The 12849-nt window shown below is 41.4% G+C and overlaps 1 protein-coding gene across 1 annotated transcript in view; it reads left to right on the top strand.

Moving 5' to 3' along the window:
- LOC143803964 (5-hydroxytryptamine receptor 3A-like) overlaps positions 1–12552 on the top strand; it is a 45892-nt gene extending 33340 nt beyond the window's left edge. Inside the window, exons 6-9 of the mRNA XM_077281714.1 lie at positions 5970–6130; positions 8035–8245; positions 8637–8918; positions 12224–12552. Coding sequence (XP_077137829.1) covers positions 5970–6130; positions 8035–8245; positions 8637–8918; positions 12224–12492 — 923 coding nt within the window. The 3' untranslated portion in view covers positions 12493–12552. The remainder of the gene's footprint in view (positions 1–5969; positions 6131–8034; positions 8246–8636; positions 8919–12223) is intronic.
- The last annotated feature ends 297 nt before the right edge of the window (positions 12553–12849 follow it).

The following is a 12849-nucleotide window of genomic DNA, read 5'->3' as shown; positions in this document are numbered from 1 at the left end:
AACCCGCTATAAATCGGCGATAGAAATTAGCAAAACCCAAGAACTTTTGCAGACTCTTCAAAGAAGTAGGTTGCATCCAATCACAAATAGCCTGGACCTTGACAGGGTCCATCTCCATAGATGAAGGGGAAAAAATATATCCCAAAAAGGAAATTCTCTGAACTCCAAAACTACACTTTGAGCCCTTTACAAAAAGAGAATTAGCTCGCAAAACCTGAAAAACTCTCCTGACCTGTTGAACGTGAGATTCCCAGTCCTCCGAAAAAACAAGAATATCATCCAAATACACAATCATAAACTTATCCAGATATTCACGGAAAATATCGTGCATAAAGGACTGAAAAACGGAAGGAGCATTTGCGAGACCGAAAGGCATTACCAAATACTCAAAATGGCCTTCAGGCGTATTAAATGCGGTCTTCCACTCATCCCCCTGCTTAATCCGCACCAAATTATACGCACCACGTAGATCGATCTTAGTGAACCACTTAGCCCCCTTTATACGAGCAAACAGATCAGTCAGTAAAGGTAACGGGTACTGGTATTTAACTGTAATCTTATTCAAAAGTCGATAGTCGATACAAGGTCTCAATGAACCATCCTTTTTACCTACAAAGAAAAATCCTGCCCCTAGTGGAGACAACGAGGGGCGAATATGACCCTTTTCCAAGGATTCTCTGATATACTCCCGCATAGCAGTATGTTCAGGTACAGACAAATTAAACAAGCGACCCTTAGGAAACTTACTACCGGGGATCAATTCAATAGCGCAGTCACACTCTCTGTGGGGAGGGAGAGAATCAACTTTAGGCTCTTGAAAGACATCATAAAAATCTGACAGAAATGCTGGGATCTCAGAGGGAGTAGATGAAGAAATAGGAACCAAAGGTGCATCCCCATGAATACCCCGACATCCCCAGCTCAACACAGACATAGATTTCCAGTCCAAGACGGGATTATGAATCTGTAACCATGGTAATCCAAGCACTAAGACATCATGTAGGTTATATAATACAAGGAAACGAATAATCTCCTGATGGTCTGGGGTAAGACGCATAGTCACTTGTGTCCAATATTGTGGTTTATTGCTAGCCAAAGGTGTAGAATCAATACCCTTCAGGGGAATAGAAACTTCCAACGGCTCCAAATCAAACCCACAACGCTTGGCAAAGGACCAATCCATGAGACTCAGAGCGGCGCCAGAATCCACATAAGCATTCACAGTCACAGATGATAAGGTACAAATCAATGTCACGGACAAAAGAAATTTTGACTGCAAGGTACCTGTAGAAAAAGATTTATCAACCTTTTTATCAACCTTATTTATACGTTTAGAGCATGCTGATATAACATGAGCTGGATCTCCACAGTAGAAGCACAATCCATTTTTGCGCCTGTAATTTTGACGTTCGCCTCTAGACAAAACACGATCGCATTGCATATGCTCCAATGCCTTTTCAGAGGTCACCGCCAAATGGTGCACAGGTCTTTGCTCAGAAGACACCGCCATATGGTGCACAGGTTTTTGCTCAGAAGATACCACCATATGGTGCACAGATTCTTCCTCAGAAGACCCCGCCATATGGTGCACAGATTTGCGCTCCCGCAAACGCCGATCAATCTGGATGGCCAATTTCATGGCATCATTCAGACCTGTAGGCACAGGGAACCCCACCATGACATCCTTCACGGCATCAGAGAGACCTTCTCTGAAATTAGCTGCTAAAGCGCACTCATTCCATTTAGTAAGCACCGACCATTTACGGAATTTCTGGCAGTATATCTCAGCTTCATCTTGCCCTTGGGAAAGAGCTATCAAGGCTTTCTCAGCCAAAATCTCCAAATTAGGTTCTTCATAAAGCAACCCCAAAGCCTGAAAAAACGCATCTACATTTAACAACGCAGGATCCCCTGGCGATAATGCAAATGCCCAACTTTGTGGGTCGCCGCGCAGTAGAGAGATAACAATTTTAACTTGTTGAGTCTGATCACCAGCAGAGTGAGATCTCAGAGACAAAAACAATTTGCAATTTTCTCTGAAACTCAAAAACCGGGATCTGTCTCCGGTAAAGTATTCAGGCAGAGGAATCTTAGGTTCAGACATTGGAGCACGTATAACAAAATCTTGTAGGTTCTGTACTTTTGTCGCAAGGTTATTCAAACCCGCAACTAAACTCTGTGGATCCATGTTTCAAATGGGTGTAACCCAAGCATTCAGAGGTTAAGAGGAGAGGAGAAAAAAAAAAGGCTGAAGACTGCAGTTTAAGCAAGGAATACAAATGATCAAACTAAGGTGCACTTTCAAACACAGAAAAAAAACAAAAAAACCTTTTCTTCTCCTTCCTACTTTAGTGCATATTTTAACACATAGATTTTTTACAGGCCGGCCAAACTGTTATGGTTACCCCAATGACCATGGGAAAAAAATACAAAACGGACTAGCTCTCGGGTGATGGAAACTAAGGTCGACCGTGACCTGAACCTGACCCAACACTTACAGTAGCCGGGGGATGTACCTACGATGCCCTAGACACCACGCGCCAGCCGGAGATCTAACTACCCCTATAAGAGGAATATACAGGCCTACCTTACCTCCAGTGAGGAACCCCAAAAGATGATAGTAGGCCCCCACAGATATTGACGGTGAGTTCAGAGGAAATGACATACGTAGGATGAACAGCAGATTTAGCACAGTGAGGTCCGCTTACTAGATAGCAGAAGGACAGGAAAGAGTTACTTCACGGTCGACCTAAAAATCACTATTCAAAAACACCATCCAGAAATTACTTTAAACTCCAGTGACAACTCATGCCACTGGAGTAGTAATTTTCTGTCCACAAGAGCTTCCAGCACTGAAGAGTCACATTGCAGATAGCTGGACAAAAATAGCAAAACAAGAAACAAAATACAACTTAGCTGAACTGGAACTTGAGGCAGGTGAATGCAACAGAATGCTACTAGCACATTGTTGGCCGGCATGTGACTAACAGCCAAGCAGCCTTAAATAGGAAACTCCCCAAGAGGGTGGCGACAGGTAATCAGAGATGGAGGAAGGCACATAAGAGACACTACCATAACAGACCACCGGGGGAGCCCACAAACCGAATTCACAACAGAGGTCTGAGAGAAAGGAATAATTTACAATTATATTTGAAATTCAAAAACCGAGGTCTATCTCCGGAAAACACCTCTGGTGTAGGGATTTTAGGTTCAGAAATAGGAGCATGTATAACAAAATCTTGTAAATTTTGAACCTTCGTAGCAAGATTATTTAAACCTGCAGCCAAACTCTGGACATCCATGTTAAACATCTAAGGTCAGAACCATTCAAGGGTTAAGAGGAGGTAAGAAGCAGCTACACAGCAATTAAGGGCTAGGCAGCAAAACTCTGAGGGAAAGAAAAAAAAAAAAATTCCCTTCAACACTTCTTTTTCTCCTGCTTCAGCCCAAACAATTAACACTTTGTGGGCCGGTCATACTGTCATGGTTCCCAATGGCAAGGGAACGTAAAAAACACATAAGTAACGAACGAGCTCTCGGGTGATGGAAACTCGAGTTGACCGTGAGCTAAATCTACCACACAACTAACAGTAGCCAGGGAGCATACCTACGGCTTCCTATATGCCACGCGCCAGCCGGAGGACTAACTACGCCTGGTAGAGGAAGAAACAGACCTGGCTTACCTCTAGGGAAATACCCCAAAAGATGATAGCAGCCCCCCACATGTAATAACGGTGAATTAAGAGGAAAAGACATACACAGTATGAAAGTAGATTTAGCAAAGAGAGGTCCACTTACTAGATAGCAGAAGGATACAAAAGAGGACTTCACGGTCAACTGAAAACCCTTTCAAAAACCATCCTGAAATTACTTTAAGACTCCTGTGTCAACTCATGACACAGGAGTGGCAATTTCAGCCCGCAAGAGCTTCCAGCTACAGAGAATTACAAAAACTGCAAACTGGACAAAAGGTACAAAACAAAAGGACAAAGTCCACTTAGCTGATCAGCAGACTAGTAGCAGGAACATGCAACCGAAGGCTCTGGTTACAATGATGACCGGCAAGGAAATGACTGGAGAGCAAGGCTAAATAGGAAACTCCCAAACACTGATGGAAGCAGGTGAACAGAAGAAGCAAAGTGCAAACAAGTCACCAGTACCACCAGCAACCACCAGGGGAGCCCAAAAAGCGGATACACAACACCCATTATACTGATGGAGTATTATATGTGTAACGCCAGTGGGTTTGTACCTTGTTTCTCCGGCGTTACTGATATTAGATGGGTCAATAGTTATGCACACTGAAGTTTTCAGTTATGTTGTCCTATTTTTTGTTTTCTTCATGATAAAAAGAAAACCAAGTGTTCACAGTTGTAGGCATGTTCTTCACATGAACTGATGCAAACCCTAAAAAAAAAGTTGGAAGACAATAGTCTGGGATGGTGTATAGCAATTTAACTACCGTGTGATCCAAAAAGCCATGGGAAATCACAACTCAATCATAAATGTGTAAAGGTGGAGAAGATGTCTGAACACCATCTATGAAGACTTCTGACTGTATAAAGTTAATGTGACCTGTGGTTTTATGTGTTTTACCCTTATGTAGGCTGCAATTTTCCTGTGTACAGGTGTGCATATGGTTAGTAAGGAGGAGTGAGTGGGCAGTAGGAGTTAGTTCCTGTTTTTATAGTTAGTCTAAGTAGAGCTACAGAGAAGAAAGGACACCCTCAGTCAGTTTTGGCGATAATTGGATGTGTGCGAAAAGCAGACCTGCAAGGCACCACGTTTCAGCATTCAAGTAACAGTGGCGGCAGTTCTCCATATCACAGGCAAGTTGGGGCACCTACTGAAAAGAGAATTTTTAAGCAAGTCTCAGTATTAGCCAGACCTGAAGGTCTTTGTGAAGAAATTCAGTTTCAGCCAGGTTGGGGCACGTCCGTTAGGTTTGGTAGCTGGGAGAGCTCCTTTACATAATCCACAGAGTCTAGGTACAGTGGTTATAGCACAAGATGGAGGCTCTCAGCATAGTCAGTTGATCGTTTGCAAATTTCTACACAAGTAATGTGCCGTCAGCAAGCGTCAAGTGTTCTCCTGTACAGATGAAAATCTTACGCATTATTCCTGCTACCCATTGCACATTTGTTTCAAACCCAGTAAACGAGAGCTTCGTAAATTTTTGTCTTCTTCATCAAACGAGAGTTTAGTTTTGTAAACCTGTCTTCTTCATCACAGAGTTAAAGGGAACCTGTCACCAGCAAAAACGCTAGCAAAAAAAAATGATGCGTGTGCATGAGTTTAAATGCATTTGACATGTGTTTGCGTAGTTTATGCGCATGTTTGAGGTGGTGAAATCATTTCCTGGACATGCGCAGTCTGAAGTACGCATGCGTATCGAACGCATGCGTACACATGTCCTAGCGTACCAATGCGTTCCCATAGACAGTAATGCGTTGTTTTGACTCACTCATCCGCATGCGCAATCCTGCGCATATTTGACACCTCAAAAAATACATGTTGCGTTTGCCGCACACCGCAAAACGACGCATGTATACGCAAATGCATGTGAACTGATGCAAACGCATGTCACTGCGTACACAATGTTAAATTTATGTACGCAAGATGCATGCGGATCGGTACGCAGGTATACTCTGCACAAACATACGCTAATGTGAACCCGGCCTAGCAGGGTGGTAAGTTCACTATTAGAGCTTGGCATACTAATGGAGTAGGAATGAGCCTAACTGTCCATAGTCCAACAGACAGACCTTTCCATACCTCTCCGTATTACAGATAAATATAACCAACAAGCTGAGAAATAATGTTTATTTCAGGAAGCATCCCGATGTAGAAGCTTGGATGTGTGCTTGAATTTTTATATTCCAGCTCGATACTTATCTGTACATGAGAGATAATTACATGGCCATCTTTATTGTAATGCAATGCAAATGTGTTCTTTGTTCATCTTGCAGTACGGGATGTGCGCCTAGGTTTGGCCCTTCCTGTGGAACAGATCCTTCAGAACTCTCTACAATACTTGGAGACAAGCGGAGAGTGGGAGCTTCTTAGAATTGAAGGCGGCCCTGATATTCTGAAATTTGGCATTGATGAATGGGATATAATTACATTCTGGGTGAGCATGCTTTTTAAACAAGATGACTGTTTAGACAGAAGGAAGGTTTCTTGGAATATAAAAATGCCAATGTTTACAGGCTTCCAAAAAAGCCTGCCTGTCTGCTAAATTTAACACTGTGACTGCTTGGGTCATACAGTACTTTATATATGCCTCCTGCTCAGTGGTCTAACTTGAAACTCATGGCCCCGATGCGAAAGCTCCAACGGGGCCCCCAAATATTTTAAATCTTTAATAGCAATAGTCTTTTTCTATAGGCCAAAGGGACTTTTAGGGCCCCCTGGGCTCCAGGGCCCGGATGCGATTGCAACCCCTGCACCTGTTGTAGTGACGCCCCAGCTGCAGTGCTCTATTCTATTTATCTATCAGTACCTACATTTCTGTCTGTGCAAACAGATTATCTGCTTTTAAAAATACATACCTATTTCCCAAAAATAAAATATTACAGGGGTTATTTGGTAAGCAAAATTAAAATACTATATTAAAAAGCTATTTCCATCTCATGCATTTATGGCATGTCGAAATGGTGATGGGAATTGTGACCTCCTCTCTCTCCCTTTCTACTGATGTCAAAGAAATCGGTCAGCAAAATTTCACACACACCCCAACACTAATTATATATTCATGTAGCATTTTCAAAGACAAGTCCAGCAATACCTTTACATGGCCAGTCCATTCCTCAGTCATTGAAAAATCAGCATTTGAATTGATATGCATATAAGGCTGAGGAACTGTTTGTAGATCTGAAACCCCTGTCACTCCAGCTCTATTCCGTGCCGAGTGCTGCTTCCTTCTGCTTGCCTGACAGGCTGTATGCTGTGACTTCAGGCAAAGGAGTTAACAGGCAAGCAAGAGGAGACTGTGCTCTACAGAGAATAGAGCTGGAGTGATAGTGGCTTTAGATCTACAAATAGATCTTTAGCCTCATTTGCATATAATTCAAGTAATTGGATTTAATGTGTATTTGCAATCTGATAAATTGCACAAATAAATAACAGGAAACGGGCAACCAGCACATCTAGATTAATGGTACATTGGATAACAGGACAGTATATATTATCATTGATCACCATGGAAGAAGGTTGCAGTGGAGTCCAAAGTGATTATTCATGTTTTTTTCATAATGGAAATATCAGATGTGAATCCTGACGTTTAATCCCCTAAAATCCAATACTTAAAAAAAATACTCAGCAGCCTGTGATTACATTAGAATGAGATACAAATGGGATGTAAAAAATCTGCAGGGTGAAGAAGTTATGTATTGTCATGATCCGTTCCAGGGTTTAATCCTTTCTGCCCTTTTTCTGGGCGGATCATGTCAAGGGTTAACTTTGCTGTGCCTCATTCTGGGTTCAGGTTTGCTATTTAGCTCCTATGCATCCTGCTGGCGGTGTCAGCTATAGTTCTGTCTTCGGTGTGTGAACCTGACTCTGGTAGCCCTTCATTTGTCCTGCTGTGATCCCTGACTTGCCCGTGTCTGTTGATTACCTCTGTCTGCCCTTTTCCCAGCGTTTCCCTGTTTGTCGGTTTGATTCTCTGGTTTCTGACTTGGCTTGTATTTGGACTTGCTTCTGCCTTTGTCTTATCTGCTCCTGACCGTTGCTGAACCCCTGGCTTGTTCCTGACCACGTGTACTTCCGATCCCATTAGTACTTCTACCTCTGTTTTTTGACTCGGCTTGTCTGACCACTCTCTCGCCACTTGGTGGCACCTGTGCTGCTGCTCTGTGGTGCTTCTCTGTGTACGCAGTCTCACTTCTCCTCTCAAGCTCCCTCTGGTGGAGGTTGCGCTATACTGCACCGCAGGAGCATGACATGTACAGTATATTATTATTAATAAATGTTGTCCTGTAAATTTCAACAAAACTTTCAAGCTCAAATTTTGCCCCCTTCTATTTCTTGCAGGTGGTGATTAGACGTCGTCCTGTCCTCTATGTGGTGAATCTTATTATCCCTAGTTCCTTCCTTATGCTGATTGACATACTGAGCTTCTTCCTTCCACCACACAGCACTGACCGTGCCTCCTTCAAGATGACCTTGCTCTTAGGATACACAGTGTTCCTACTTATTATGAATGACTTACTCCCTAGTACAGCCAATGGGACTCCTCTGATTGGTAAGACTCTTCTTACAATTTTGTGTATATACTGGTAGTCACTTCGTAGGACTTCATATTATTGTTTGACACCACAAGTATTACATTTCTGCTTTTCTTTACCTGTTGTTATTACATAAAGACAATTTCTACAATTCTCTTTATATCCCTGTCCTCTGTGAAATTCACAGTCCCATTTTCATATCTCCTATGTATGCACACATGGTACATTCTTTTTCTAAGGAACCATATTGATCTAAGCAAATATATCAGGAGGAAGGATATTGATCTAAATCATAAGTTTCTTTGTGCTTTGTAACTAGTTAACTGATACTTCATTACTTATACTTTTGCTTGACTTATATACGTATGTGTTATTTAGAGTATGGTATATTTATTTTACCATCTACAGGTATTTACTTCTCTGTCTGCCTTGCGTTACTTGTGCTCAGTTTATTGGAGACGGTAATAATCACCCATGTGCTACATAGAGGGACTCTGCAGAACGGCTCAGTGCCTTACTGGGTCCGAAAATTTGTCCTGTGTTTTCTAGCCCAGCTGATATGTTACAGTGATCCAAATGTCAATCATGATAGCACATCCTCCAATAATAATGTTACTGTGCCTCCAACCACTGAAGATGCATCAAGATTGCCACCACCAAGCCCCACTCATGACAAAGCTGGCATCACAGGTAATATCCATGTTTCCAGACACATAACCTTCAGTTGATATGACAGAATGATAGCGTTACAATCATTTTGTTATCATGGACAATAACAAGCACATTTTACAATCCGTTTTGGGGGCTTTAATTCAAACATGTCAACCAATATACCAGCAATTCCTTTTGTTAATTTTGCAAAAATGGCTGCCACACCTGAACACAGAAATGATGAAAAGTAAAGTATAATGGCACCCAAAAATGTGGCTACTCCCTGAACATCTGATTATATATCAAACATTTTGCATTTTGGTTAGAAATCCACTTTATGGCTAAGAAGAGGTAGAGACTTAAGTAGGTAAATATTTTTTTTTATTATTTAGATATCCTCCAAGCATTGCAAATTAATGGATATTTGTATTACCATATTATGCTTCTTTCTCTCTAACAAACTGTGCTGTAGTGCTGTTTCACATGGCCAATTCATGCTTCTTTAAAAGCTGCTTTCAACTACAGCTCAGCCAAGATCCCTTCTCTATGTACAAACAATTAGTAAGGGAAATCCCTTCCTGAGAATTCCCCAACTCATTGTTTATAAGTAGAGATGGGTCATGGCTGTGCGATAATTTACGGCCCTATTCAGATGTCCGTTTTTCATGTACATGTTCTATCTATGGTTTTCATTGCTAGAACATATACCCTTAAAAGTGTATGGGATATTTACATGTCTGTGTTTTATGTGGACTGCGTGTGTGTGTGCAAAAAATCATGGAGTTATGTCAGTTGTGTCAGTTGCGTGACAGATGAAAATCAAACATTCAAGTCTATGGGTCAGTGTAACTCACGGACAACACACGGATGACATCGGTGTGCAGTATTTGTGCTTTCTGTGATTAAACGAACAATGGAGAGGAGATGCCTTGAAATGTATTTGTTTTCCTATACGTGAAGTTTACTGATGAAACTCTGATGGTACTCAGACCATTTTTTGGCGTATGTGAAAAAATCACTGACATCTGAATGAGGACTAAGCAGCTTCATTTTTTTTCTTTCTTTCTTTATTAAATTGTATAAGAAACAACAAAGACCTAAGGCAGTGTTCCCCAACTCTGGTCCTCAAGAGCCACCAACAGGTCATGTTTTGAGGATATCCTTAGTATTGCACAGGTAATTGAATGCTTGCCTGTCCATGTGATGCAATTATCACCTGGGCAATACTAAGGAAATCCTGTAAAGTTTCTTCATAACATGAACCAAATGTAATATCTAAGCAAAGAGAGAAGCAGATAGAGGAAAGAGAAGGTGAGAAAAGTGGAGGAGACACAAGGGAAGTAGGGCAGGGAGGGGAATATTAATCAGACTTAGGGTATGTGCACACGTTGCCGATTCGTGTGCGGATTTTTCAGCACAGATTCTGAAAAATCCACAGGTAAAACGCCCTTTCACCTGTGCTTTTACACCTGCAGATTCCAATTATGGAACAGGTGTAAAACGCTGCGGAATCCGCACAAAGAATTGACATGCTGCAGAAAATAAACCACAGCGTTTCCGTGCGGTATTTTCCGCAGCATGTGCACTGCGGATTTTGTTTTCCATACATTTACGTGGTACTGTACACCGCATGGAAAACTGCTGCGAATTCGCAGCGTCAAACGCACTGCGGATCCGCAGCCAAATCCGCAACGTGTGCACATACCCTAAGGGTCCTATGTTCAGTGATCCTCGATATGTGCCCAATATTTGACAGAAGGTCTAAAATCGAGCCACTAAAACCAAGTTTTATAAAAATGGTCAAAAGAGTTATTAGCTGTAGCAGTCAGTTCCTGCATCAACATCATTTCATTTATTTTAGAGAACCAAAGAGCAATTGTCAGAGCAGTATCTTTCTTCCAGAGAAGGGGGGTGCACACCTGAACCGTCACAACTACTTGCCTCAGTATAGAATGCCTATATATTTTTAGTGGGATGTTGCAGTGATGGAGAATGACAAAAGCAGGTGACAGGTTAAGCACGAGATCTGTGAACCTTCATATTACTGATTGTACTTTGTCCCAAAAAGGAGTGATTAACTTACATGACCATAAAATGTGTAGTAGATCACCTTCCTCATCACCACATCTCCAAGACATAGAGTTAGCCTCAGGAAAAATAGAGTATAGTCGAGTTGGGACTTTATTCCATCAAGAGCGGCACTTTACAGTATGTGTTAGGGACAAAATTTGCCTCCGTTGACCTTTCGATAGGGAGAAGCCCAAATCCCTCTCCTACTACATCTGTAACCTGGGGGCAGGAAGGTCTGGAGGGTCAATCAACAGAAAGTAGGTGAAAGGCAAAGTGTGCCTCAGAAGTCCTGCACTTGAGCAAGCTATCTCAAAAGTTGTTTTATCATTATTATAGAAGGATCTAGGAGGGAGAGACTGGGAAAAATGCAACAGCTGACCTATTCTCCCGATGTCCAGTGTGGATGGTGAAGAATTGCCAAGCAGAAGGGACTTTGAAGGCCAGAGGTGTCCTGCTCCAAAATGACAAATTCTAAAGTAACCCCTGTTACTTTACTAAGCATCTAAAGGTGCATGAACTGGCAATGTGAGACAGCACTGGAGCATAGTTTTTGAGATAGAACAAAGCAATATATGATAATGAAGTACTGTATAATACAAAAATATATAGCTTTGTTGCATCTGAATTGATAACTAAACAAAAAAAATTTTTTTCATCCTGGTTTTTTATTTCACATTAATCTTTGGCCTTGCATGGAGTATATACAGTATACCATAGTTGTTAATGAGACAATAAAACACTTATATTCATTTATTTCTTAGTATAAATAATAATAATCTTTATTTTTATATAGCGCTAACATATTCTGCAGCGCTTTACAGTTTGCCCACATTATCATCGTTGTCCCCGATGGGGCTCACAATCTAAGTTCCCTATCAGTATGTCTTTGGAATGTGGGAGGAAACCAGAGAACCCAGGAGAAACCCACCCAAACACGGGGAGAACATACAAACTCTTTGCAGATATTGTCCTTGGTGGGATTTGAACCCAGGACTCCATCACGGCAGTACTAACTACTGAGCCACTGTGCTGCCCTGATAAAAGTTCCGTCTACTAGTATACATTTCTCCAACACATAAAAAAGCTCCAGTGATCACACGGCAAACAAAAGGGTAACTTTAGAATACATATTTGATAGACCAATTACATCCATAATTCATATTAGAACACATTTATAGTTTTGTTTATCCCCATTTTAATTCCATGCATGTAGTTTAATAAAGAGATAAAGCTATATATTAATGACAAAGCATTTGTTATATATATTCTCTTAGATCGAAAGGAGTTTGCCCCGTCAGTCCTGGAGCTTCTTCCCCCAGAGGCCTTGTGTCCAGGGGCAGAGCGACAACTCGCCCTTATCAGTCAAAACCTGCGTATGGTGCGGGAAATGCTGGAGAGTAGGAAGCATCTGCAGGCACAAGAAGAAGAGTGGGTTCAAGTTGGCTACATCCTGGACTCATTGTTGTATCGTCTGTACTTGATTTTCATTGGATCCTATGCCATTATAATCATTAGTGTGTGGTGCGTTTGGTACAACATATAGACTTGTGATGGTAACATTGCATTGTGGTTACTTGAGCTAAAATAAAACAAGTTAATTGTGAAAGAAATTATTCAGCTTTCATCTATAGAGAAATTGTGCAAATCAGTTTAATTGCGCTGTAATCTTTGATGTCGCAAATAGAGCACATATCATCAAAAGGATTTTATAGGTTATTAGTGAGTGAATCTACAAGAAATAGACCCAGATTTAGACTCGCTCAAACGGGCGTAGATTCTCTCATGTTACAGAATCGGATCGATCATGTTAATGATGCTCAGATCAAACTTTGTGCTGAGTTTGCTCAAATGTCAGCTTACTGTGATCTGATTCTCTCCGAATAGAGAATAATAGCATCGG

This window comes from Ranitomeya variabilis, chromosome 2, assembly GCF_051348905.1.
Source record: "Ranitomeya variabilis isolate aRanVar5 chromosome 2, aRanVar5.hap1, whole genome shotgun sequence".
NCBI classification, from domain to species: Eukaryota; Metazoa; Chordata; class Amphibia; order Anura; family Dendrobatidae; genus Ranitomeya; species Ranitomeya variabilis.
Note: the sequence above shows the minus strand (reverse complement) of the source record. Positions and strands in the feature narration are given on the sequence as shown.